The sequence below is a fragment of the Rhinopithecus bieti genome, unplaced genomic scaffold (assembly GCF_001698545.2).
Source record: "Rhinopithecus bieti isolate Rb0 unplaced genomic scaffold, ASM169854v2 scaffold_13351, whole genome shotgun sequence".
In the NCBI taxonomy this organism is placed as follows: Eukaryota; Metazoa; Chordata; class Mammalia; order Primates; family Cercopithecidae; genus Rhinopithecus; species Rhinopithecus bieti.
The window spans coordinates 2,214,688-2,241,923 of record NW_016807514.1 but is presented as its reverse complement, the minus strand read 5'-3'; the positions used below and the strand labels follow the sequence as shown (position 1 = coordinate 2,241,923).

General features: G+C 53.3%; 1 protein-coding gene and 1 long non-coding RNA gene across 2 annotated transcripts in view; one reads left to right on the top strand and one right to left on the bottom strand.

The window, feature by feature from the left end:
• Positions 1 to 10,463, top strand: part of PRDM16 (PR/SET domain 16) — a 253,864-nt gene extending 243,401 nt beyond the window's left edge. The window contains 3 exon segments of the mRNA XM_017882422.1: positions 2,835 to 3,071; positions 3,925 to 4,099; positions 5,508 to 10,463. Of these exon segments, the coding sequence (XP_017737911.1) occupies positions 2,835 to 3,071; positions 3,925 to 4,099; positions 5,508 to 5,642 (547 nt within the window). The 3' untranslated portion in view covers positions 5,643 to 10,463.
• Positions 10,464 to 15,445: 4,982 nt separating this feature from the next.
• Positions 15,446 to 26,813, bottom strand: LOC108536019 (uncharacterized). Its single transcript, XR_001887398.1, has 3 exons — positions 26,717 to 26,813; positions 26,354 to 26,545; positions 15,446 to 17,092 (listed from the first exon to the last, which is right to left on the bottom strand). It is a non-coding gene; the product is annotated as an uncharacterized LOC108536019 (long non-coding RNA).
• Between the last annotated feature and the right edge of the window lie 423 nt (positions 26,814 to 27,236).

The window sequence follows — 27,236 nt, the reverse complement described above, 5'->3', positions numbered from 1 at the left end:
CCGTACGGGAGCTATTCATGTTCCCTGCAGCTGCGTGTCAGACCCATACGCACCACAGGCCAGGCCTTACCTATGCCCCACAGCCCTGTCCCCAGGCATGATCCCCTAAACTACAGCTCCCAGAGTAAGACCAGGCGAGGAACAAGTGAGGATTCTTCGATGGCATCCTTGCCAGGGTGAGCCTAGAAGCAGGAGTGTGTGCAGAGGCTGAACCAGCTGGAGAACAGCAAGGCCCCCATTCCCCAAGCTAGGATGGCAGCCCGGCCATACTGCAGAAGACCCACCAGGACAGAGGGCTGTCTTCAGGAGAAAGAGGTGTGGCTGGGCCTCCCCATCGCCTTTGCCAAGGCCCACCATGCCCTGCTCCTCACAGCCCTAGGGATGGGGACAAGGGAGGCTCTCAACACCTCAGAACATACGGGCATAGCTGGTCACAGACCCAGGCCTTCAGAAGGCCCGTCCTGCAGAGGCAAGGTCCCCAGGTCCAACTGGCCTTGTCCTGAGAGCCCCCACGTCACTGTCGAAAATGAGAATAGGGCAAGATGGACATAGGCAGCCAGTCCCTGGGGTGGCAGGGCGTTCCCTGGGCCTCCTGCGGAACCAGCTCCTGCCATCTGCCGTCAGAAAGGGTCCATGCCTGTCGGACGTCCTGGTCCTGCAGCCCAGCAAACCCCTGAGTTGAATTATGTCCCTCAACATTCCCAGGTGGAAGTCCCAGCCCCCAGTATTTCAGAATGGGACTCTCTTCAGAGATAAGGTCTTTAAGGAGGGATTAAGCAGAGGCCACACTGGAGTAGAGTGGGCCCCAATCCAGCGGCACTGACAGCCTTGAAAAAAGGGAGAACGTGGAGAAAAACACGCAGAGGAGAAGGCCAAGGGAAAACAGAGACGGAGGTCAGGGTGATGCACCTCCCAGCCAAGAGTCACCTAAGAGGGCCAAGAGTCACCAAGGATGGCCAAGGAGGGCCAAGAGTCGCCAAGGATGGCCAAGGAGGGCCAAGGGTCACCTAGGAGAGCCAAAGAAGGCCAAGGGTTGCCAAGGAGGGCCAAGGAGGGCCAGCAGCAGCAGGAGCTGGAGAGAGGCCAGGAACAGATTCTCCCCCAGAGTCTCGGAAGGAACGCAGCCTGCCCTCGCCTGGATCTTGGACTTCTGGCCTCAGAGCTATAAAGGCATCCACGGCTGCTGCTTCAGGCCCCCATACTGTGGGGTTTGGTTTGGGCAGCTCTGGGAAACTGACTGTCCTCCCTGCTGGAGCCAAACCAGCCGCCAGGCCCTGTTCTGTGTCCGAGCCGGACACTCCGCTCCCCAACACTGGAAAGCAAATACTCTGTGCATCGGGGGTGTGCAGCAGACATAAAGAGGGCAAAGCCCCTGCCCCCAGCTGGCGGGGATTCCATGCAAACCCATGTGGGGCCACCAGGTGAGATCTCACGGCACATGCCCATGTGATGAGCCTGGGCTCTCACCCTGCGCCATCTCGTCCCGTCCTCAGAGTGGACAGGGAGAGGCATGTCCTCAGGTCATCGAGAGGACACAGGCCCCAAAGACAACCCCACCCAAGGGCACCTCACCAACAACCAGGGTGAGAACCAGGACCCAGATCCCAGCAGCTCCATGGCTGAGGAGATGGGTGTGTGTACAAGACGCTCCCAGCACCCAACATAGGCGACCAGGACCGAGGAACTGTCCTCAAGCCCTGAAGCCCGCTGAGGTTCTGTCCATCCTGGAAGGCAGAAAGACAAGAGATAGCGACATGGCATCTGTGGAGAGCCAGGAGATTACAGCCTCCCCAAGCCCACTTCCTGCGCACACAGGCGAGTCTGAGACATGGAGGTCAGTCACTGGGAGATGCTGTCGCTTTCTTGCTTGGATGCCAAGAGCAGGACTCCTGCATCTCCCCCGCACTGTGGGTACCTCCCAGGGCGGCAAGGGCACTGCCCCCAGGCAGAGTGAGGACAAGGAAGAGTGGCCCTGGGGCTCTGGGCGTGGGCAGTCCAGGAACTGCATGCCCTGCCCTTTGCTTGGGCCCGTCTACCAGCATGTCCAGCACCTACCCGGGGGCCCTCGGCTCCCCTGGGGCCCAGCCCATCCAAGACACAGCTCTTGGCCATGAACATGAAGATGAGCCAAACTCTAGTGGCTCTTCCTGAAAGAAATGAGAACACTCAGCCACGCCCATGCACACTTTGTTCTTTTTTTTAATACTGAGGAACCGGAGTGGAGGGGTCCTGCCAGGCTGCAGTGACCCTGGGGGAAGTCAGGAGAGCCCTGGGCTGCAGGAGAGTCCCCTCAGGCTCTGAAGCAAGCTTGTCCTGGTGCTTTCAGACTGCTGACAACAGGCTTGGGGCCCTCACTCTCCAGATCCCAGAGAGCCCTCCGGGGCTCCCGGCTCTCGGGCCAATGCTCACGTCCTCAAGTTGTCAGCCTGAAATCCTTCCCCCCAAAGTCTGTCCTGAGGGTGCCTCTCGTGCAGTGCCCAGTCCCCACACCAGTGCAGGACCAGCTTCCCCACAGGACTGCCCACCTCTTCCTCCCCAACACCGCCTGGCCCTGGTGTCCTCACAGCCACAACAGCCCCCTGCTGCTGGGCCGTGCCCCGCCCCCACCACCCTGAGCACTTGTCCTCCTCTCCTGGGATCGCCCCAAGGCCTCCGTGCCTCTCACTCTGCAGAGTCAGTGGCTGGACCCAGGGACCGGTGGGAGCTCCCTCAGGAAGGGGGCTGCGGGTCGCTGGGGGAGGCAGTGGGGGCAGAGCTGAGTCACCAGCCTTTGGGGGTCCATGGCAAGGAGAGAGACGCCTGAACTTGGCCAGTCTCCTCCTGTGTCATTTCAGGCCGGAGATGCAGGACGTGGACGGCAGCTCCCAGTGTCCAGGCCTAGCCAGCGAGAAGCAGGAGGACGTGGAGGAGGAGGATGACGATGACCTGGAGGAGGACGATGAGGACAGCCTGGCCGGGAAGTCGCAGGACGACACGGTGTCCCCCGCACCTGAACCCCAGGCCACCTATGAGGATGAGGAGGATGAGGAACCACCCGCCTCCCTGGCCGTGGGCTTCGACCACACCCGAAGGTGGGGGCAGCCGTGTGCTCCTGGACGGGGCAAGGGGGGTACGTGGGTGTCCATCAGGAGGGGGACCTCCCTCTTCAACCACTCGTGAGCCTATCCCAGGCTCAGCCCCTACTCCAGCACAGCCACCTCAGGGCTCCTGCACACAGGCCAGGGCAAGGCTGAGCCAGGGGCAGCAGGGTCAGGGGCTCTCAGCCCCCCACCCACCCCCAGGGGCCCTGGAGGCTGGAAGCAGAGTGTGGAGGGGAAAGCATTTCCCTGCACTGAGCAGACAAGGAGGCCCCCGGCCCTGCAGCAGAGCTGCCCGTCAGCCTGGGACAGCGCGTGCAGCCCCTAGAGGGCCGTGGGCACAGGGGCCAAGCACCCACTATTCTGTGCCGGCCAGAGCCACTTCCCCATGTCCTCAGTGTTCGCCGCCAGTATCAGGCTTGGGCGACACTGCCAGCATTCCCAGATCCCCCTGGGGAGGCTCTTCGGAGGTGGCGTTTCCTCCCCAGCCTGGATGCTGCCCCTGAGTCCCGGGAGAGGGAGCCCCGGGCCTCTCGGAGCTGCCTGGGGTCTTAGAGCATTGAAGCCTCCTTCTCCACCCTCCACTCGATAGATCTGAGCCCCCTGCCTGCTGCCTGATGTGTATGCATGCACTCACCCGCTCCCTGACCTCTGTCCATCACTCTCCTGCATCCGTGTGGCTTCCCGTCCAGGCGTCTGTGTGTCTGTGTGTCTGTCTCCCTGTGCATGTGGCTGGCAGGATGCAGTGGCGTGCATGCAGGCCCGGAGCAGGCCTTGCGGCATCAGAGAGGCGGCCAAGGCCAGGCTGCTAACAGCAGGCCCTCCCTCTCCCCGGTCATTGGTGCAGGTGTGCTGAGGACCATGAAGGCGGTCTGTTAGCTTTGGAGCCGATGCCGACTTTTGGGAAGGGGCTGGACCTCCGCAGAGCAGCTGAGGAAGCATTTGAAGTTAAAGATGTGCTTAATTCCACCTTAGATTCTGAGACTTTAAAACATACACTGTGCAGGCAGGCTAAGAACCAGGTAGGTACCCACCAGAGCCCTGCCCCCACCCCACCTGGCCTCCTCAGCCAGGGGACAGCCAGCACTCACCTCCCACCGTGGCCCTCCCAGGCCTGGGGAAGCTCTGATCACTACTAACGCCCCTGTGCTGCATCCTCCAGATAGGCCCCAGCGACCACTGCCCTCCCGCAAGCTGGGGTGCAGCGGGGAGGGGCTGAGAGCCGATGACCCTGGCGGGACCCTCATGAGGGACCTCACTCGTGGACACGGGCAGCTCACCTTCCTGTGGTCCTCAGTGGGAAAGGTCTGTGAGCAGGTTTCTGGCCCGCCCAGCCGCCTTCGTCTCCCTCCCTCTCTGAGCTGGGCCCCAGTGGCCTGCAGTCCCGGCTTTTCCCACGGGAAGAGCTGTCCAGCCAGGCGGTCTCTGCTTCCTGGCTGGAGCTATGAGGTCAGCAAGGGCGCCAGGGTTGGCCCCAGGTGCTTCTCGGCTTCTCTCCTTAGGGCAGATGGCCCCAGGGCCCTGCCCACGCATCTCTCCAGTCTGTAGGGACTGGGGGTCTCATTCAGCTCTCTACAGCCCTCCCAGAGGAAACAGGTCCGCCCCAGGTCTCAGCAAAAGCTGTCTGCTTGTCTGTCTTTGTCTTTTTACTAATTCTGTCTGGAGTGTTAACTCGGGTGGAACAGTGTTGGGCTTCCCCACCTTCCTTAACCCACACACGACGCTCTCCGAGTCCCATCCCTACCTGCCCTGTGCTGGGGGCAGAAGGATGTCCCTTGAGCTAATGCCTGGAAACATACCTGCACTTCCTAAGAATCCCATCGGCCCAGAAATGCTGCACGTCCCTGTCCCAGAGGCAGCTCTTTGGTGTCCCCACGATCACCAAAACAGGCAGCCCTCAGCAGGGGTGGCTCTTGTTGACCCCCAGTTCCCAGGGCCCTCCTAGACCAGACAGGTGTCTGTAGCTGATCACCAAGTGGAGAAAACTTAGGGGGAAGGGGTGGGAAGGAGAGGAGGCTTTGAGGGTGAGGACCCCAAAGCAGCCAAGGGAGCTGGTGTACACAGGAGGCCCCGCACTGGCACCCCCGTGTCCTGGCATCACTCAGAGCAGAGGGTGGCCTTCCTCCCTCCCACTGTCACGGCTGCTCATGTCTTCCTCTTCCAGGCTGCGGAGAGAATATGGGTCTCTTAGTCCATTTTGCTCCCTCTTCCCGCCGTGGACCAGGGCGAGGTTGAGCCAGGCCAGGGCTGCGGGAGGCTGGGAACAGATGAGACTCGGCCCTGCCGTCCCGGGACGGTCTGTCCTGCCCGCACGCTCACCTGCCTGTGTGAAACAGCCCGCCCTGCCCATGCGCTGCCTGTCTGGGATGGCCCGCCCTGCCCACGTGCTCACCTGCCTGTCCTGTGTGTGTGTCATCCCCTCCCCGCCAGGCATATGCAATGATGCTGTCCCTTTCCGAAGACACTCCTCTCCACACCCCCTCCCAGGGCTCTTTGGACGCTTGGTTGAACATCACTGGAACCACGTCGGAGTCTGGAGCATTTCACCCCATCAACCACCTCTGATGGGCTGGGCAGCCGGGGGCCGGCAGCCAGAGTGAGTGCACCAGCCGCAGAGGACGAAGGCGGACGGGGCCCTGGAGAACCCCGTCCCTGCGTGTGGCCACTCCTCAGCATCCTCCCCACCCACCATGTTTCATTCCGACTTTTCCAGTGGAAATTCAGACCCCGAAAGTCCCTAAAGCAGCCGTAGAATCTCACCATCTCCAAGGATTGGTCTTGAGAACACTGTTCAGTGATGGCCCTGCAGGCGGCTGTCCAAAGACAGCCAACAGAGCTGCCTCGCAGAATCAGTCAGTGGGCAGGTGGACGCTCCGCTGAGACACAGAATCAACCCGTGGACAGGTGGACGCTCCGCTGAGACAGAAGCTGGTGGCCACTGCTGGGTGCCTGCGTGGGGTCGCAGAAGGGAATGGATAGACGGGTGTGCTCAAAAGAGAGAGATCACTCAAATGATTTTTATAATGAAATGACAAGAATAACCCTTTTGGTAATCGTATTGACTACAGAGTCTATTTAAGCATGTGGTTTTAAAAATAGACAGTATTTTTTAAAAATCAAAAAATGACTTGCAAATTGTTTTTTAAAAGTAATTTTGCATTGCTTTGAAATTTGAGCTCATTTGCAAACCCGAGTCTGCCTGGGAACCTGCACTGTGCCTGGGTGTGTTCTTTATACTGTAGATAATGGAGAAATTTTCTATCTCTGTCCCTATTTGTATATGCCAAGGTGACGCTGGGTGCCCCGAGGCAGAACAAGAGGCATGGGACCACACCCGCAAACCGTGCAGACTGCTGAGGAAGTCTTAGACAGGGTGCCCTGGGCTGCAGGCCTGCCCGAGGCTGGGATGGGGAGCATGCCTGCCATCATGTGACATGGAAAAGGCCGCCACGTGGCCTTCAGAGGAATCCACAGGCCCCCACCTAAGACCCCTCAATTGTTTGGGGAAGTCGAGGGCCCATGGCTCGGGTCCACCGTGCAGAGATGTGGCCGGGCACCCATCTTCCTTCCCTCCTCTGTCCCTGCCTTGGCCACCCCATGCCGGAACCCACCGCTGTCTTCTGAAGGCAGGGCCTTGGCCATGTCCTGGGTCTCCCAACTCCCACCTGACCCCAGCCTCTCCGGTGTCCTCCACGTGGCTGCCCTGAGGAGTGATCCCAGCGGATGGCTCCGGGCCACCAAGCCGTACCTGTGCCTGAGACTCTGGATGGACGACACAGTCACCACATCACTCTTCCTGTGTGTTCTTGGTGAGACACAGCTTGAGAACGGAAGGGCGTCGGGGGAACCTGCCGCAAGGAGCAGAGACAGCACAACCCCCGGGGCCCGGCCGCCTCTGTCTCTTGGGATGCAACTTCCTCCCCACTTGGATGGGCTTTAAATTATTCCCATAGGGGCCAATTTCAAATAATAATTTTTTCCCTGATGGAATTTACCTTAATCTGTATATAACTTGTAATTTTTTCTAATTCATTTCTTTTCTTATTTTATTTCCTCCTTAACAGTATTTTTGGCATTAGACATTCTTATTGTGAAGAAATAATGTTAATATAAGTATCTGGTGAAGGACCAAAACCGTGTAATAAGGTTGTGTGTCGTGTGGGAGTGGGGCGATTTTTTACGTGCCAAATACCCCCGTCCCCTCCATGAATCCTGCTGTCCCTGCTGCCGTTTACCAGACAATCATATGTTTTTGTTAAATTTGCGTTTCAGTTGCATTTGCATTTAAGACAAGTGTTCTATTTATTTCTTGTATTGTTTGGAAGAAAAAATCATGATAGTGTCCCAACAAGAAGAGAAAAAAAATGCCCACGTTGCCCTTAAAAAAAAAAAAAAAAAAAAAAAAAAAAGAGCGTAAATACAAACAGGAGTGGTGCAAGCTGCCTTGGTGTGGGTTTGTGTCATGCGTGGACATCTCAAGCTGTCCCCAGCGGTGACAGGAGATGTCTTAGCTGCTCCAGGCCAAAAGACAATCGTCGCTGTGGGTGCCAGGCGGTCCAGGCTTGCACTGAAGACTTGCCATGGGGAGGTTCCTGCAGGAGGCTCGACCTGATGTATCACAGTGAAAGGGACCCCTCCCACGCCAGATCTGCACGAGACGAGATCTGACAAGACGAGACCCACCTGTGCGTGCACCGGGGCCACGTGCGGCCTGGGTGGCCCCCCGGGGCAGCGGGGGAGCTGCCTGCAGAAGAGCCAGCCGGCGTGTCGGGAAGGATTCAGGATCTGCAAACACAACCATTCAGGCCTCCTTATGCGTTTCCACAACATCCCCTGGGTCAGACCCACCAGGTACCGCATAGGAATTTCCAGTTTTCCTTGATCTAGACGGGATTCTTGTAAAAATTCAACCTCGGACATACACACCCCATTTCTGTAAACTCAAATTATATGATTTCTTCTGCGAAAGAGTAAGGTGTGTGCTTTTTTTTTTTTTCAATACGGCCCCATCTCTCTGAAGTGGGACGTTCGGACGGATGGAGTCCTCAGCGTGTCTTTTCGGCAGAAGCAGAACCGATGAGGGCCACCCTTACCGTTGCTCTCCGGATCCCCCTGTCCCATCCCGCCGTTTTCAGCTGTCTTCCTAAGCATCCTGTCTTCTCTCGGCGCTCTTTCCTGCCACCCTTCCCAAGAGTCCTGGTTGCACGTTTTAAGTCATATATTTTTGTCCCCCTGAAAATGATAGCAAGCCCAGTTTCTCCTGAGCATCCAGCCCCCAGGCCCCAGCACTTGGCATTTTCAGGAGGCCCTGTTCTTAGAGCCCCTGACAAAGACAGCACTTATTTCCTGGGCTGGTGCACCCCAAAACATGGCACCGACACTTAGCGTGGCCCCAGGCCCCAGCGAGCCTCGCCCTCCCAGCTTTGCTCTGCCCAGCAGTGTTGGTCCCCAGAGATGACATGAGCCAGGGAGCCTGGCCCAGGTGTGAGAATTCAGAGATTCTGGCCTCCAACTGTCACCACACTGTAAGGGGCCCATGTAGCTGTGTAGCATGGACAGGGACTCAACAAGGCAACTGGCTGTGTCTGTGGCCAGGTGGCCAGGGTCAGGGCTGCAAGCCAGGGGTCCAGGGCCCCTCCGTTCAGCCTAAATGCTGCCCCAATGCTAACTCCTTGGATTGTCAACCCCCATCCCCCAAACAGAAATTCCGAAGGAGGCCTCCTCGCACCTGCCCTCTGCTGCTCCTCAGACCCCAGCCCCCAGCGAGCCGACTTCCCCACCAGTTCCTGCCCTCATCCCCAGGTTGGGCCCATGGGGTGGCTGCTCTGTGGGCCCGGCAGACCCTTCATGAGGGGGACCCAAGATGTCACTGACTCCAACCCAGAGGATGATCCCCTGCACCCTGCATGGGGCCCTGGGGTGTGGAGCAGTGGCTGGGGTGGGCATGGCGTGGCCTGAGAGACTGCCCCGCTGGAGAGGCCTTCCTTTACAAGGCCATGCATGCAGCTGTCCCATCCAGACCCCGACTGGCCAAGACCTCCACGTCCCCAGAGTCCAGCCCTGGAGATTCCAAGGGCCCTGGTGTCCTCTGCCTTCCCCGCTTCCCTGTGAGTGTCTGCAAAGCACTTGCCTGAATACATATCACGTATTTTAGACTCGAAGCCTCGAAGCACTGGATTGTGGTCCCCTGCTCCTCTGTCCCGTCCCCCTGCCCAAGTGACTGAAACCTACTGAGCTATATTCACTGTGCTGTCCTGGGGGAGGGAGAGGAGAGCTCGCCCCTGCACTGCAGCCTTGGGGGGGAGGGCAAGGCTCCCCTCCCAGCCAGGGATGCCAGGACGTAGCTGCTCCTGGTCAGTGGAGGTCAGCCGGGTATCAAAAGCCATGAAACTGTGTCTCTGTAGCAATGAGTGATACTGTGACGAAAACATTCTTGCGTTCTTCCGAGAAAAGTTCCTCTGCTCCTTCCATTCCATACTTGTGTTTGTTTTGTTCTTCTCTGTCACTGGTTCGTATCACCACTTTTGGAAAAAAACTACATAAATAAATAAAAGGCAGCTTGAGTTTCCAAACGTGCGATTCACTTGTGAACAAAAGTCATTCTAACAATTGCCTTCGGCGTCACGTGCATTGCCACTTCTCTTTCAGCACAAGGGATGCTGTGCCCTGGTGTCAGAATCGTAATTTAAAGCGTGTGTGTATACGGACTTTGTCCCTTAAGGTCTATATAGAGAATCCTCTCAGAGTCACAGACCTGTGCCGCCCGCCACCTTTTGCCATTGTTACATGATAGATTTGGTTTAGTTTTGTTTTGTTTTGTCTTTTCTTTTAGAACTGTACAGTGTTGAAAAAGAAATCAAATGTAAATGTCTGGTTTTCACATAATGTTTAAAAAGACCATTGAGAAGGAGGCTGGCGCTCGCCCCACGTCCCCCTTGATTGTAAATTGCTTCTGTCTATAAGTAAACTGTGCATGACTCCTGCGTAGCAGTCATTATCGTGTCTGTTGGTGAAATTTTTATTAAAAGGAAAATTCTGTAGATGCACTTATTGAATATGTGATTAGGATCTACGTCCGAGACTAGGAGTCCTGAACTGCCGACGCAAAAGAGGCACAGTTCCCAATTAATACGGAAATCGCTGTGGGAGGAGAATGAAATGAGACATGAAGTGTAGGAAATCATGCAAAGAACAACTTTGCAAATTTCATTCTGATGCTTGTGATAAAGACAAATGTACTTGTGTAGAGACATTTCCTTAAGAGAAGGCCTAGGAGAAGCTGATTTTGAGGTTAATGCTGTAGAATAGGACTGTATACCAAATGTAATCTTTCCAATGCTCCAATGAATTTATACATGAGATTGATATGCAATAAATCTGTGTGCTTTTCTATGCCTCGGTGCCCGCGAGCTTCATTGAGGGAGAGGCCCCAGGCGTGTAGAAGGGAGAGGAGGAGCAAGCCAGGACTTGGCCGAGGTCCAGGCTCCCTGGCCTTGACTGAGGAGTCCCGGGGCCAGGCCCTGATGCCCTTGGAGCTTTGTTCCCTCCATCTTCCAGGGCAGACTCCTGGCTATTCCCATTTTCCAGAAAACAATAAGCTCAGGAAGGCATCAACTCCCTGGACAGCCCTGCAGCGAGCACGGTGACCTCCAGGCGTGTCCCTCCGCCAAGCACGATGGCCTACAGATGCAGCAGCCTCCAGGCGTGTCCCCCAGCTGTGCCTGCCTCCAGGTGCACAGGACCCAGGGCCTACCCCACAGGCCTTGCCCCGAGGCCTCCAGGGGACGCAGCATTCCTTGCTGGAGGTACTGGGGGAACCGACCTTCCATGGCAGCATTCCCCAGGCTTTTTAGCACCTGGTTTCATGGCAGACAGTTTTTCCACAGACCAGGGGATGGATGGCTTGGGGCTGATTCAAGTGCATGACATATATCGTCCACTGTATTCCCATTATTATTACATTAGAGTATATAATGAAATAATTCTACAACTCACCATAGCGTAGAATCCGTGGGAGTCCTGAACTTGTTTTCCTGCAGCTAGATGGTCTTATCTAAGGGTGATGGGAGACAGTGACCGATCATCAGGCATTAGATTCTCATGAGGAGAGAGCAGCCTACATCTCTCACACACAGTTCACAATAGGGCTCACGCTCCCATGAGAATCTCACGCTGCCGCTGATCTGACAGGATGTGGAGCGCAGACGATGAGGCAGACGATGGGGAGCGGCTGTAAACACAGAGGAAGCTGGGTTCGCTCAACCGCTGCTCCCCCCATGCTGTGCGACCCGGGTCCTAACAGGCCAAGAATGGGTCCTGGCCCGTGGCCTGGAGTCTGGGGGCCTCTGTTCTAGGCCGGTCCTCAACCCATCCCTTCCTCAGGGTGGCCCTCCCCATGTCAGCCCTCCCTGAAAGCTGTGTCCACCAGCACCTCACACAGCCTGACACTGTCCTGACAAGGGACAGCTACATGGGGTAGGGGGTGGGAAGCAGAGGCCCTGGGGCTGGAGCAGACCCAGTCTCCTCAGGGGCTTCTCTGGGATTCCTTCCTGGGGCCCTCCTGTCTCCGGGAGAGGCTCCATCCCCCACCCCAACTCTGCTCTGACCCTGACCCAGAAGCCTAGGGTGGGTCAACCTCAAAGGGGAATGTCCAGCCAGGCCGAGCCCAGCCTCCCCAACCAGGATCGCCCCAAACAGTCTCACCCACGTAGGTCCCCACTGGCTCCCTGCTGACACAGAGGTGAACCAATGTCCCCCAGGCAACCTGGCTTCCCACCCAGGGCCTCTGAATGTCTCCTGGGCTCCCTTCTGCCAGGCCTCTGCAGCTGTGCCCCTCCACCTCTCCCCTCCCTTATCCCTGAGTGCCTGGAACACAGACCTGGCTGGGGTTCCGGGAAGGTGGGCAGTCATTACCCACACGCGGTCAACAGCCTTGCTTCGGCGTCAACACCGTGGGCCTTCGACCATCTCCCAGCAGCATCTTCTTCCAAGGGCCCCTGTTTGAGAGTGGTCCGGGCTGATTATAAAACTGACATTTATGGTGCCAGACACCTGCTCACATCAGCCACCACCACAGCTACCGCCTTGGCCATGCCTATGGGAACCTCTCACCTGCCTGAGACCTCACAGACCCTCCTGCCTGCAGCCTCCCCTCCCCACTCCCTGAAGCTCCCTACCCCTGACCCTTCCATGCCACCCTCCTCAGCCACTCCAGTCCCCAGGGGGCAGCCCCAAACTCCCAGGACCTATACCATCAGCAAGAGATCCTCCCCACCTGCCAGACCACACGGGAGGGGGCTGGGCAGCGCCTCTTCCACACGCCAAGAGCCCTGGGCTGCCCGTCTGACACCCCCATATCTATCCCTTTGCATTTGTGTAAGGAGAGGCAGCTGTAGGCAGCTTTTTTACAGGCAGGGAAATATCTCAGCTTCCTCCAGCACAGCTGAAGTGCTCAGGGATTCTAAGCCTCCCGTAGACTGGTACCTTCAGACCCCAGGTCACGCAGGGTACCCCTTAGCCTCCGTCCACTGAGTCCAAAAATACAACATGCACTGGATTTGGGGCTGTGAGGACTCCTGGGGGCACCCTGATTCATCTCTCGGTCCCCAAAGCCTGGCTTGGGGCCCATGCCTGGGAGAAGGCTGCTTGCATGAATGAATGATGGGATGAGTGAATCGGTGGCTTGCTGTGAGGGCCATTACTCAGCATGGATTCTGGGATCACCAGGGCCCCCCAAGTCCACTGAGCGGCCAGAGAAGGCTCTAATGTAGGTAAAGGGAAGCGGGGGGGCTGGGGTCCTCAACGGCAGTTCCTGGTGGCAGCCAAACGGGCACAGGCAGAGGCTGATCTCAGAACAAGATCCCAGACCCGAGTCTGGGGTGTTGAGCATTTTTATGTTCTTAACAACACCACGTGAAGTGTTCACAGTGCTGGACTAGCAGGGGCAATGCCTTTCAATATTTCTAGGTTCCTTCCCTTCCCGATGTGATTCACGAAGCGTCGGTGAGATCTTAAGCCCCCTCAGTCAGATGTGGGCTTGGCCCCGGGAGCCTGAGGCCCAGAGACAGCTTGAAGGGCTTCTCTCTGGGAAACACGTTTCCGCTCTCAGAGGACAAATTATGTGAATCACAGAACTGATGGATGGCCCTGCTCCCAAAAGCCACTCACAGCGATCGAATGACAGTACACAACCCCCTCATAATGGCTCTTCCCTGGAGCTGGCCACCCTGGGCTCCACGAGTGAAAACCCTTCCCATCTTTGTTCAGCCTGGCAAACTTTCTCCTCACTAGCCCCAGAGGGGAGAGGAAAAATCTATGGAATAAGGGAGCTATCTGATAATGGCCCTATTGTCAGGGCGACCCCAGAGGGAAAGAGAACAGAGACTCACAGAATATTGCTGACAAGTGGACTTTGTCTTCCTGCGGCCGGTTCCTCGCATAAAAGACGGAGGAAAAAGGCTCCATTTTGGAAACAGGGAAAAATCAACAGGAGAAAAAAAAATGTGTCAATGAGGAATCTGTTTTCTGGGAAAAGAGATGCTTTTTAATTCCCCTTCAGATTCATTTTGGGCCAAGTGAGCTTGTCAGTTATTTGCAGAGAAGCTATTTTGAGAAGCATTAACCTTAATTCTCATGGCAGCAAAAGCCTCCCAAAAATCAAAGTGTGTCCTCATTCAGGGTAAAATGGCCAGAACGAGGGTGGCTTTTGTACAGACAGAGGTGCCCAGAGAAGGGTGTCCCGCAGCATAAGTTGCTCAAGGGGGACTCTGGGATAGAGGCAGCCACCAGCCCTGAGCCCGGCTGCCATCCCTGCTGATGGAAGGGTCCGGGCTCTCCGCGGCGGGACAATGTCTCCCACAAGCCTTGGCCCTCATTCAGGACAAGGAAGCCGGATGGAATTCACTCCCCCAGTTCCAGGAAATAAGAGAAAGAAATTCTGAGATGACAAGCAGAGCCCAGGCATGATCCGAACCCCAAAGAGGCACCGAGGCCCACCCAAGAGCCCGAGGGAGGGGGCTGGCTCTTCCTCTGTCCCGCGTTGGGGTACGTGGTCCTGGATTCCTGAGCCCATCAGGCCACCCGGAGGCTCCAGGAAGCCAGAGAGGCAAGGACAGAGCAGGGTCCAGCTTTAAGACGCAGTGAATAGCAGGCACTCATCCATGTAAGATCTGTGCACCAGCGCCCACAGCAGCCTTGTCATCACAGCCCCAAGCCGGAAAGGACCCAAACATCCACCCACTGGTGCCTGCAGGGACTATGCAAAGGAACAAAGACCTTCCAAATGAGAACAGGCAGAGGCCGCTTACTCAGAGCTTGCTGTAGCAAGAGAGCCGGCCGCCATGGCCTGCATGGCAGAGCCTCCAAGGCAGGCAAGGGGCTGGGAAGCTTCAGGGTAGAGATGGGAAGGCTCCAGGTGAGCCCCGATGGAGGCTGTTGGCCTGGGGAGCTAGAGGCGGCTGACCAGAAGCAGGTGTCCTTCGGGATTAGGGAGGGGCCTGTGAAGAGTTGGAATATGAATTGAAGTGGGGACAAAACTTAGGCAGGCCGCCAGTTGCTCATCAAGTGTTGGCCATTTGGGGGCTCGCTGTGGCAGACGTTAGTGCTTTTCATTGCTGCAGCCTGTGAGCCAGAGTGGTGGTGTTTTTTTAAAATAAAATGTCATTATTAGAGCAGTTTTAGTTCACAATAAAATCAATCAGAAGGTGCAGAGATGGCCATGTGCTCCCAGCCCCCACACATACACAGCCTCCCCCATTATCACCGTCCCCCATCTCAGCAGATGAGCCTGCATCCACACGTCCTCACCCACAGTCCCCGTCGGGGTTCATTCTTGGAGTACATTCGATGGGTTTTGACCAACGTGGACTGGCGCGGATTCCCCACATCAGTGTCATACAGCTGGGTTTCACTGCCTCAAAAATCCTCTGGGCTCTGCCTCTTCATCCCCCCCTCCCTGCAACCCAGGCAACCCGACCTTTTTATTCTCCACAGCATTGCCCTGGCCAGAATGTCATGTCGTTGGAATCACACAGTGTGTATGTAGCCTTTTCAGATTGGCCTCTTTCACTTACAAATATCCATTTAAGATGCCTTCAGGTACTTTCTTTTCCTTTTCTTTTTCTGAGAGAGAGTCTCGCTTTGTGGCCCAGGCTGGAGTGCAGTGACGTCATCTCGGCTCACTGCAGCCTCTGCTTCCCGGGTTCCAGTAATTATCCTGCCTCAGCCTCCTGGGTAGCTGGGATTACAGGCATGCTCCACCCCACCTGGCTAATTTTTGTATTTTTAGTAGAGATGGGGTTTCACCATGTTGATCAGGCTCGTCTCAAACTCCCGACCTCAGGTGATTCACCCACCTCGGCCTCCCAAAGTGCTGGGATTACAGGCGTGAGCCACCGCACCCAGCCTCCTTCATGTCTTTTCATGGGTTGATCACCCATGTCTTTTAGCACTGAAAGATATTCCACTGGCTGGATGGACCACAGTTTGTTTAACCACTCACCTACTGAAGGACATCGTGCTAGCTTCCAAGTTTCGGAAGCCACTATAAAGGTTTTTGTTTGGATACGTTTTCAACTCCTTTGGGTGAAAAGGACTATGATTTCTGTGTCCTATGATGAAAGTGTGTTTACATTTGTAAGAAAACACCAGAGTCTTCCAGAATGGCTGTACCGTTTTGCATTCCCATCAGTCACGAAGGAGGGTTCCTGTTGCTCCACATCCTCACCAGCACGTGGCATCGCCTGTGCTCTGGATTTGGGCCATTCTAACAGGCGTGTACCAGCATCCCACGGGGGCTTTAATTTGCAGCCGCCTAATGATGCCATGTGGAGTGTCTCCCCACTGCTTCAGTGCCTTCCGCAGATCTTCTCTGTGAGGGGTCTGTTCAGGTGGGCACTTTCTTATTGCTGAGTGTGTGTGCTCTAGTTCTGCACATGGTCCGGCCTTTGGTCCACTTCGCCTCTGAAAACAGTGATGCATCCATTGGAAGGAAGACCGCTCAGCAATGACGGCACAGCCGCTGGTGCGGGCCTCAAAGCCACACGGCGGAATCTCTAAGCCAGTGTGCCAGTGAAGGGAGCCACGCGCTGGAGACTTCTGTGCAACCGGCGTCTGGAAAAGGCAAAGCTACAGGATGGGGCACAGATCCACGCCGGGGGCGCAGGGCCAGGGGACTTACTGCAATGGGCACAGCAAGACTTCTAGAGCGACGGACACATCCTGTATCATGATGGTGGTTACACAGGTATACATTCATTAAAACTCATCTCACTGTACATTTTAAAAGGGTGATTTTACTGCACGTAAATTGTGCCTCGATTAACCTCATTTATCAAAACCTGTGTGTCCCGCCCATCCCCACTTTAAGGCTGGGGTCTATCGTGGAGCTGCGGTTCCTGGAGGCCCTGGTGCAGCTGAAAGCAGCACTTCTCACCCAGGCTCCCCACTCCCCTAGACCTACACTCCTAGGCTCACCCAGGCTTCCCCTACCCTAAGACCTACACTCCTAGGCCAGCCAGTCATCCTATCCTTGAAGAGGCTCTTCCCCCACTGAAGCACAAGCTGACCAGCAGCAAGCCCAGTGGGTCCTCGAGACTGGGGGCATGGGGCGGGGTGGAAGGGTGGGTGGCAAGGAGCAGAAAGGGTCTTGGCTTTGCTGAGGGCCAGTGCTGTGGGCTCCCAGCCTTGCCTGGCCCCAGGCCTTTGGGGTATGCCTACTTCCAGCCCCTCCCAGTCAGCACAGAGCTTCTGAGCAGATTTTCTGCTTGATATCATTCAAAGAGTTTAAAAACACACAGAGCAGCGCTGTAGGCTTTGATGGTTACATATGCCCATAGCAAGGGAACAAAAATGTGGTATGAGATGGATAAATACCAAATTCCGAGTTGTGGTTTCTTCTAGAAAGAAAGGGAGGTGGTGGGCTGGGGGCTGGGGGAGTGAACAGGCTTGGAGGGTGGGCTTCCATTTTATGTGCAGTTGTAGACACTTCAGGGTTCTCTAAATCACGTTCAGGTCACCTGCAGAGTGACAGAGACAGAGAGAAGACAGAGAGAACAAGACAGTTACTGTTACATCCTGTTTTACGTTTTGTTGCCTCACTGCACAAGCCAGGCCAGTGTTGACTGGCAGTGCTGAGTGGACTTCCTTGCCAGGCTCAAGATCCCAAAGAGAAAGTCATCCATTCTCCAGCATCAGGTCTGCTGTGAGCTATCAGGTACCCTTTATGACACTGAGCAAGTGACCTTCCATTTCTACATCACTGAGATTTTTATTGTATTGTATTGTATTTATTTATTTATTTGAGACAGAGTCTTGCTCTGTCACCCAGGCTGGAGTACAGTGGCGCGATCTCGGCTCACTGCAAGCTCTGCCTCCCGGGTTCACACCATTCTCCTGCCACAGTCTCCCGAGTAACTAGGGCTACAGGTGCCCACCACCTCCTCCAGCTAATTTTTTTTTTTTTTTTTTGTATTTTTAGTAGAGACGGGGTTTCACCATGTTAGCCAGGATGGTCTCAATCTCCTGACTTTGTGATCCACCCACCTCAGCCTCCTAAAGTGCTAGGATTACAGGTGTAACCCACCACGCCCAGCCTAGATTTTTTTTTTAATAAGCATTCGGTTGAGTCAAATGCTTTTTCTTCACCTATTGAAAAGTTATATGATTTTTCTCCTTTAGTCTGGTAATGTGGCAAATTACACTGACTGAATTTCTTTTTTTTGAGATGGAGTTTTTATCACCCAAGCTGGAGTGCAGTGATGCAATCTTGGTTCACTGCAACCTGCACCTCCCAGGTTCCAGTAATTTTCCTGCCTCAGCCTCCTGAGCAGCTGGGATTACAGGTGCCCACCACCATGCCTGGCTCATTTTTTGTATTTTTAGTAGAAATGGGTTTTCATCATGTTGGGTAGGCTGGTCTTGAACCCCTGACCTCAGATGATCCACCTGCTTCGGCCTCCCAAAGTGCTGGCCACTGACTGATTTTCAAATATTAAGCCAACCTTGCATTCCTAAGATAAGCCTCACTCGATCATGAGATGTTACTGATTAGATAATAGCTGGATTTAATATTTTATAAAATAATTCCATACCTATGTCCATGAGGAATATTAGTCTATACTTTTATTTTCTTGTGACTTTTTAGTATTCGTGTCAGGACAATACTGGCCTCTTGAAATGAGTTGAGAAATGTTTTTTCTTCCTCATGTTTCTGAAAGAGGTTATGTGAGATTGGTATTATTTCTTCCTTTTGATTGAATGTTTAACTGAATTCATCAGTGTTGTCATTAGGGCCTGGAGTATTCTTTGTGTAAAGGTTGTTTGTTTGTTTGCTTGTTTTTTAAGTAAGGATTCTTACCATAAGTTTAGGGATAAAAAAATAAGAAACAGGCCCTGTGCAGTGGCTCTCATCTGTAATCCCAGCACTGTGGGAGGCTGAGGCTGGCAAATCACTTGAGCTCAGGAGATCAGCCTGGGCAATAAGACAAAATCCCGTCTCTACAACAAATTTAAAAATCAGCTGGGTGTGGTGCATGCCTGTGGTCCCAGCTACTCAGAAGGCTGAGGTAGGAGGACTACTTGAGTCTGGGAGGTCGAGGCTGCACTGAGCCATGATTGCACCACTGCACTCTGGCCTGGGTGACACAGTGAGACCCTGTCTCAAAAATTAATAATAGTAATAATAAACAAAATATAAAATTGTATGTTTTCAATAGATACAGTGCTATTTTGAGTTTCTATTTTTTCTTATGCCAGTTTTGATGATTTGTGTCTTTTAAAGAACATGGCCTCATGCCTGTGGTCCCAACACTTTGGGAGGCCGAGGCGGGTGGATCATGAGGTCAGGAGATGGAAACCATCCTGGCTAACATGGTGAAACTCCGTCTCTACTAAAAATACAAAAAATTAGCTGGGCGTGGTGGTGGGCGCCTGTGGTCCCAGCTACTCAGGAGGCTGAGGCAGGAGAATGGCGTGAACCCGGGAGGCGGAGCTTGCAGTGAGCCAAGATTGTGCCACTGCACTCCAGCCTGGGACACAGCAAGACTCTGTCTCAAAAAAAAAAAAAAAAAAAAAAAAAAACATGGCCGTTTCATCTAAGCGATTGAATCTATTAGCAAAATGTTACTCAGAATATTTTCTTATCATTTTAATGTCTGCAAGATCAGTAGCAGTGGCCCTCTTTCTCTCCTGATATTGGTAATTTGAGCCTTATCTCTTTCTTTTGTAATCTAGTATTATCGATTTTATTGATCTTTTCAAAGGTAGCCTTTTATTTTATTGATTTTCTCTATTATTGTCTATGGTACTGATTTCCGTCGATTTATTATTTTTTAATTTACTTTGGCTTTAGTTTGCCCTAATTTTTTTTTCACTTAAAGATGGAAGCTTAGATCAATTTTCAACATGTCTTCTTTTCCAATAAGCATTCAAAGTCATCAGTTTCCCTCTAAGCACCACATTAAGGGCAGTCCACACATTTTCATATTATGTATTTTCATTATAATTCAGTTCAAATATTTTCTAATTTCTCCTGCAATTCCTTCTGTGACCTTCAGGTTTCTTAAAAGTGCATTAATTTCCAAATATTTAAGAATTTTTCAGATATCATTTTGTGATTGGTTTCTAATTTAATTGTGTTGTCAGAAAACATACTCTGTGGGATTTCAGTCATTTTAAATGTATGCAGGCATGTTTTATGGCCTAACATGTGGTCTGTCTTGGTGTATATTTCATGTGTACTTGAAAACAATATGAATTCTGGAGTTCACATAGTCCATACAGGGCTCTATAAATGTCAATTAGGTCAAGTTGGTTGACAGGGTTGGTCACGTGTTTTATACCTTTGGTGATTTTTCTATCTAGTCTCCTATCAGTTGTTGAGAGCAAGTGTTGAAACCTTCAACTATAACTGTGGGTCCGGTTTCCTTTCAGACTGGTCAGTGGTCATCTGCTCTTGTGTGTATTTTGAAACTGTTATTGTGTGCATAGGCACATAGGACTATCTTCTTGACCAACTGAATCCTTTATTATTACATATTTCCCCATGGAAAATTCTTATTCTGAAATATGCTATTGTCTACTATTAGCAGAAACATGCCTGCTTTCTTGTGACTAGTATTTGCATGCATATCTTTTACTTTCCTTTTACTTTCATCCTACCTGTTTCTTTATATTTGAATCACCCTATCTAATAAGCATCATATCACTGGGTCTTGCTTTTGATCCAATCTGACAATCTCTACCTTTTAATTGGTGTGTTTAATCCATTCACATTTAATATAATTATTGATATGGTTAGATATAGGCTACCATCTTGCTATTTGTTTTCTGTTTGTCAGATCTGGTTTTCGTCGTTGTTTCTGTTCCCCTGCCTTCTTTTGGATGAGTATTTTCTAGGATTCAATTCTCTCTTCTCCCTGGACTTATTAGCTATAGCTCCTCACCTTAATTTTTAGTGTCTGATTTAGAGTTTTCAGTATTTATCTTTATCATTATCTATCTTTAAGTGATATTATACTCACTGTAAAATATACAAACTTTACTCTGGTATATTTCTATTCTCTCCTCCTGCCTTTTGTGCTTTTACTGTAATATATTTCACTTTTACATATAAATTTGATAATACACGGTCGTTATTTTCACATTAGTCTCTGATCTTTTAAAGAAATGTTTTGGGCCGGGTGTGGTGGTTTACACCTGTAATCCCAGCACTTTAGGAGGCCAAGGCAGGCAGATCACAAGGTCAAGAGTTCAAGACCAGCCTGGCCAGCACAGTGAAACCCCATCTCTATTAAAAAGATAAAAAAATTAGCCAGGCATGATGGTGCATGCTTGTAGTCCCAGCTACTCGGGAGGCTGAGGCAGGAGGACCACTTGAACCCAGGAGGTGGAAGTTGCAGTGAGCTGAGATCATGCCACTACACTCTAGTCTGGGTGACAGAGTGAGACTCCATCTCAAAGAAAAAAGAAAAAAAAAAAGGAATGTTTTGAAGCACAGAAAAAACGCCTCTCCCATTTATCGACATATTTGCCATTTCCAGTGGGTTTCTACTCCTTGTGCAGACCTGAATTTATATCTGATATCATTTTCTTTTAGCCTGAAAAAATTCCTTTGACATTTCTTATCGTATAGGTCTACGGGCGATGCATTTTCCCAGCATTTGCCTTAAAATGTCTTTATTCTCCTTTCATTTTTGAAGGATATTTTCACGAGAAATGGACATCTTGGTTGACAGTTTTGTTTTCTCGATGCTGTTCTAGTTCTCTCAGCTTCAGTGTTTCCGATGACAAGCCAGCAGTTATTTTTGTCTTTATTCCCTTGCGATTTTTCCCTCTGCCACTGGTTTTCAGCCACTTCATTATGAGGTACCGTGGTGTGGTCTGCTTTGTATGTGTGCTGCTTTGACGTCTTTGCACTTACTCTATTTCATTTTCACGTCCTTGGATCTGTGGACCTACGAGTTTTTATCATATCTGAAAAATTTTCAGCCATTCTTTTGTTTTTGTTTTTTTTAATAAGACAGAGCTTTGGTCTGTCACCCAGGCTGGAGTACAGTGGCCCAGCCACGGCTCACTGGAGCCTTGACCTCCCTGGACTCAAGCAATCCTCCCACCTCAGTCTCCCAAGTAGCTGGGACTACAGGCATGCACCGCCATGCCCAACTAATTTTTGTATTTTTAGTAGAGACAGGGTTTCACCATGTTGCCCAGGCTTGTCTCAAACTTCTGGCCTCAAGTGATCCATCCACTTCAGTGTCCTAAAGTGCTGGGATTACAGGTGTGAGCCACTGAGCTCAGCCATTTCTTTAAACATATTTTCTCCCCTCCCCCTCCCCCATTTCTGGTCCTCCAGTTACACATATTGTTAGACTGCCTGATGCCTGATGCTGTCTCACAGGTTAACAAGGCTCTGTTTCTTCCTTTTCACCTGGTTTTTCCTCTGCATGCTTCAGTTCGAGTAACTTGTATTATCCTGGCTTCAAGTTTACTCAGTAGTTTAATCTGCTGTTAATCTCATCCAGTAGATCTTTTGTTTCATACATTGTATATTTTCATCTTTAGAATTTCCATTTGATTCCTTATTATACTTTCCATCTCTCCTTTGACTATGATCATGGTTTCCTATAAATCCTTGAAGAGGTAGGTAGGTAGGTAGGTAGGTAGATAGATAGATGATAGATAGATAGATAGATAGATAGATAAATTTTTTTTTTGAGATAGGGTGTGGCTCTGTTGCCCAGGCTGGAGTGCAGTGGTGCGAGCTCAGCTCACTGCAGCCTCCAAATCCCAGGCTCAATTGATCCTCCCACCCCAGTCTCCCAAGTATCTCGCCTGGCTAATTTTTTGTATTTTTTGTAGAGATGGGGTTTCACCATGTTGCCCAGGCTTGTCTTGAACTCCTGGACTCAAGCAACTCACCATCTCAGCCTTCCGAAGTGCTGGGATCACAGGCGTGCAGCATGGACTCAAGCAACCCACCATCTCAGCCTTCCGAAGTGCTGGGATCACAGGCGTGCAGCACTGCGCCCAGTTGATCCTTGGGCGTATTTTTGATGGTTGTTTTCAAGGCCTTCTCTGTGAACCCTGTCATCCGTGTCATTTCTGGGTCTGTTTCTATTGACTGATTTTTTTCCAATTATCTGTCACAGGTTCCTGTTCCTGCTTCTTCACATGTCTAGTAATTTTGCATTCAGTGCTGGAGGTTGTAAATGTCAAATTGTTTCAGTTTCTGGATTTTATTGGCCTTCTTTTCAAGAATGTTGAGGGTTGGCGGGGCGCGGTGGCTCAAGCCTGTAATCCCAGCACTTTGGGAGGCTGAGACGGGCGGATCACGAGGTCAGGAGATCAAGACCATCCTGGCTAACACGGTGAAACCCCGTCTCTACTAAAAAAATACAAAAGCTAGCCAGGCGAGGTGGCGGGTGCCTGTAGTCCCAGCTACTCGGGAGGCTGAGGCAGGAGAATGGCGGGAACCCGGGAGACGGAGCTTGCAGTGAGCTGAGATCCGGCCACTGCACTCCAGCCCCGGCAACAGAGCGAGACTCCGTTTCAAAAAAAAAAAAAAAAAGGCTGTTGAGGGTTATGCTGATGCAGTTAACGCATTTGTGGATCAGCCTGGTCCTTTCGGGACTTGTTTTGAACCCTCTTCGTTAGGTCATGTCTAGAGGCGCTGTCATCCTAGGATTACTTCAGCCCTTCACCTAGGACATGGCCTTCTTGGTATCTACTGAACATTCTGGGTGGTCAAGATTCTTTCCCTCTGTCCCTCGTTTTCAGCCATTTCATTATGAGGTACTGTGGTGTGGTCTACTTTGTACATATGCTGCTTTGACTTCTTTGTACTTACTCTCCATTGCTTTGAGGTTCTTGGATCTGCGGATCTACGGGTTTTTATCACATTTGGAAATTTTTCAGCCATTCATTTTTTGAGACAGTCTTGGTCTGTCACCCAGGCTGAAGTACAGTGGCTTGATCATAGCTCACTGGAGCCTTGTCCTCCCCAGGCTCAAGCGATCCTCCTACCTCAGACTCCCAAGCAGCTGAGGTCAGTGACAGATAGTCAGGGAGGGCTCTTCCTTCCTGGTGGCTGATGTTCCAGCATCCCCTGGCCTGGTGTGACCTCTGGCTTCTGGTGGCCAGCGTTCCAGCATCCCCTGCCTCGTGTGAACTCTGGCTCCTGGTGGCCGGCATTCCAGCATCCCCTGCCTGGTGTAAACTCTGGCTCCCGGTGGCCGGCATTCCAGCGTTCCCTGGCCTGGTGTGAACTCTGACTCCCAGTGGCTGGCATCCCAGCATTCTCTGCTTGGTATGAACTCTGGTTCCCTGTGGCCAGCGTTCCAGCGTCCCCTGCCTGGTGTGAATTCTGGCTCCCGGTGGCCATCATTCCAGCGTCCCCTGGCCTGGTGTGAACTCTGGTGTCACTCTGCTCACAGAGCTCCCTGGTCACCATTGGTCCCTGGCTTCCTGGAATCTTACTCTGCTTATGCACAGTTCAGTATTCAGCCAAAGGCTCAAGTGGACTCTTGTAGGGATTTTGGGGGTTCCACTGCACTGCTGCCTTCTCTCCAGGACTCTGTCCATAGTCCTTGGCCTCCTTGGTTTCCCAACTCTGTCCCCTGCAGCCCAGTGAGGCCACCAGGTTCTCTCGGCCAAAGGCTTATTTGCCTTCTGTCTCTGCACCTGTTGTCCAGTGTTAGAAACAGCTGGTTCTCATATTTTTTGTTCCGTGTTCGAGTTGTTTGTGGTGACAGATAAGTCTGGTACCGACTACTTCGTCATGGCCAAAACACCTGACATGTTTTAAATTCTCAACTTGGGCAAGATACATGGAGTTGCTTTTATATATTTTTATATAAAAATATAAAGACTATATGCATGTCTTTGTAAACCAGAAATGGTCCCTAATGATGACTAGGGATCCTGGGCTTTGGCGTCAGACAGACCTGGGCTCTCACTTCAGCTGGGTCACTTACCAGCCAGGTAACAAGGGCAAAACATTTCTCCTCTCAGTTAAGTGGGGACAACAATGACATCTGAGGTGGTTTCCATAAGAATTCACTAAGATGACGCATGCAAGGCCCTCAGCATGAGGCTGGCACATAGTAGGTGTTTAATGGGAAGTAATGACCACCTGCTATTTTAGGGTACAAGGAGGAGGGGCATTTGCTCCTCAAACCCAACCTTCTCCCCACCAGCCCGGCCCCCCCAGCCATGGGCCTCCACCCACCCAGTACAGAGGCATCTCTGTCCTCCGTCCCACTCACAGCCACACCCTTGGGGCGCTTTCCCAGCTGCCTATGGGTGGGACAGGACACCCATGGAACTGCAGTGGGTAACAGGGCAGCCCAGCATTGAGGGCCTGAGAACTGAGGGCTGTCATGACCTTCCGTCCACCCCGTGTGCTCCTTAGGGCCCCAGAGAGGAAGAGGAGCAAGTGGGAGCACTGCCCACGCGGCCCGGCAGGGAGGACAAACCTGCCCAGCAGCCTCAGCTCACCCTCAGCCCTGGGCACCTACCCTGGAAGGTCAAGCCAAAAGGCCTCCCATGGGGATGCCGGCCTCAGGCACCACCTAAGGCCACGGGCTGTCTGTGCTGTGGCCCCAGTGGCTGAGCAAAAGCTTGGAAAACTCAAAGCAAGGCCTGCAGGAGCTCAGGCCACCTCAAGCCGCAGGGAAGGAGCTCTGTTCCTGCAGACAGAGGTGTGCTCTCTGGCTGGCACACCAGTGCCCGGCCAGAGCGCTGCCCACCCTGTAGCAATGCCCAGTGGCTGTTAAGCTTGGGGGATCCACATCTTCTCCCCTGCCGGTTACGTGAGAGGGGAAGGCCCCCAAGGCAGGCAACACACATGGCTGAGCCACGGGCTCTGGATCCCACCACAGAGGTGCAGAGAGTGCCACGGCCTACCCCGCTGGCAGGCCTCCCCGAAGTCTCTTTCTCCTTGCCAGCCCCTTAAGTCTCCAAGCTGGTTCCTTCCAACCTCTCCCTTGGGCCTCGTGCCAGGGCGATCTCCTGGGTCATCATCAGGCCCTCATTTACAGCGGAGGTGACAGAGGCACAGAGAGGTCCTGCCACCAGCTCAGGTGACATCCCCAGCAAAGGGACTGTCTTAAGCACACGCTGAGTGGCCTCCAGGAGCCAGCAGGACATGGAGAGACAGAGCCAGACCCAAGGTGGCTGGACGGGCCAAGCAGGGCCTGGACAGAAGGTGTGGAGTTGGGGGTAACTCGGAGGCAGCTTCTGAAAGAGGGTTTTACAGGAAAGTACTCAGTGGGAATCAGGAACCTGGGTCCCACTGAGTGGCCTGATGCAAGGCTTCCGTCCCCCCACGGGGCCTCAGTGACCCCACCGCACCTCAGTCCCCTCAAGGGTCAACGCTCCGGGACACCCCAGCTCCCTCCGGCAAGCTGGGCCTCGTAGGTGCAGTACCCATCATGGACTCCGGAGGGCAGCAGCCACCTGCCTTTTCCAGGAGCTGCCTGGAAGTGGAACCTCCCCGCACGCGGCTCCAGGTGGAGGCTGCGGCCCACTGGCGTCAGCTCTTAGCTCCTCCCTCATCCCTCCCCCTGTAGGATGGATGGCCCATGGGACCCATCCCTGAGGCCAGTTTGTGCCCTACCCAGGTGGCACCTGACGCCCAGGCAGCCCCTGCCGCAGGGCAGACACTGGGGGACTAGTGGGTGGGGCGACCAGTGCAGAAGGAGAAGGGCAGGCAGTCCCTCTAACCATGACACCTGAGAAAATGCCAAGTTACAGCCCCAGAGCCTGCGGTGTCTCCTCACCCCGCAACGGGATCTCGTGGCTGCCCGGCCCAGGGAGGCAGGTCCTGGGAGGAGGACGGTCAGTGCCTCTGGCTAGCACACAGGTGCCTGGCCCACGCCCCAAGGCCTGGGGTCAGTGAGGGGACGCCAGTGGAAGCTGATCCAAAGCCCAGTGTGGATGTTCACAAGGAAGTCTTTGGCAACAGGCCTTTCCTGAAAAGGGGATGAGGAAGGCAGGTCAGAAGTGGGTCTGAGCCCTGGGACCTCAGGTCACATTCCTGAATGGCCAGGCCCAAGCTTGGGAGGCTTGGCTCAGCCCCCAGCCCCTCCCACAGCACCAGGGAGCCTAATTCCTGAACCCCCAGCTGGGGGGCCCTCCCTCACCTTCACACTCGTTCCCAGCAGGCGGAGCAAAGAAAGACCAGGCTCGGAGTCCAGGCTCAGCCGTGTGCACGCTGGCGCGCGCCTTCCTTTCCAGGACTCGGTCCTTCTCTGTGAAATGGGGATGACCGCCACTCAACCACACCAAGAAGGTGGCCAGAGTGCTTTGCGCCCTCTTGGCTGTCTTTGGCCGCTTGGCTTCCAAGAATCCAGAGGGCCGGGCCTTTCTACAGCCAACATCGGTCCCCGCAAAGCTGGTCTCCTTCCCCGAAGGCTTCCCGGAGGAGGCGGTGGAGCGGGGCCTGGAAGGACAGTGACGCAGGAGGGAGCCAAGCCGCTCCGGCCCCACGTCTGGCAGGCGACGCCCGGGCTGGCCTCGAGGGGGCGTGGGCGCGGGGAGGGAAGGCGCAGGCACCGGGCGGCGGCTCGGAGGGAATCGAGAGGCGCAATCCAGTCCGGGCGATCACGTGGGCTCCGGCCGGCCCAGGTGGGGCTGTGACCTGTGACGCAGGCGGCGCCGCCA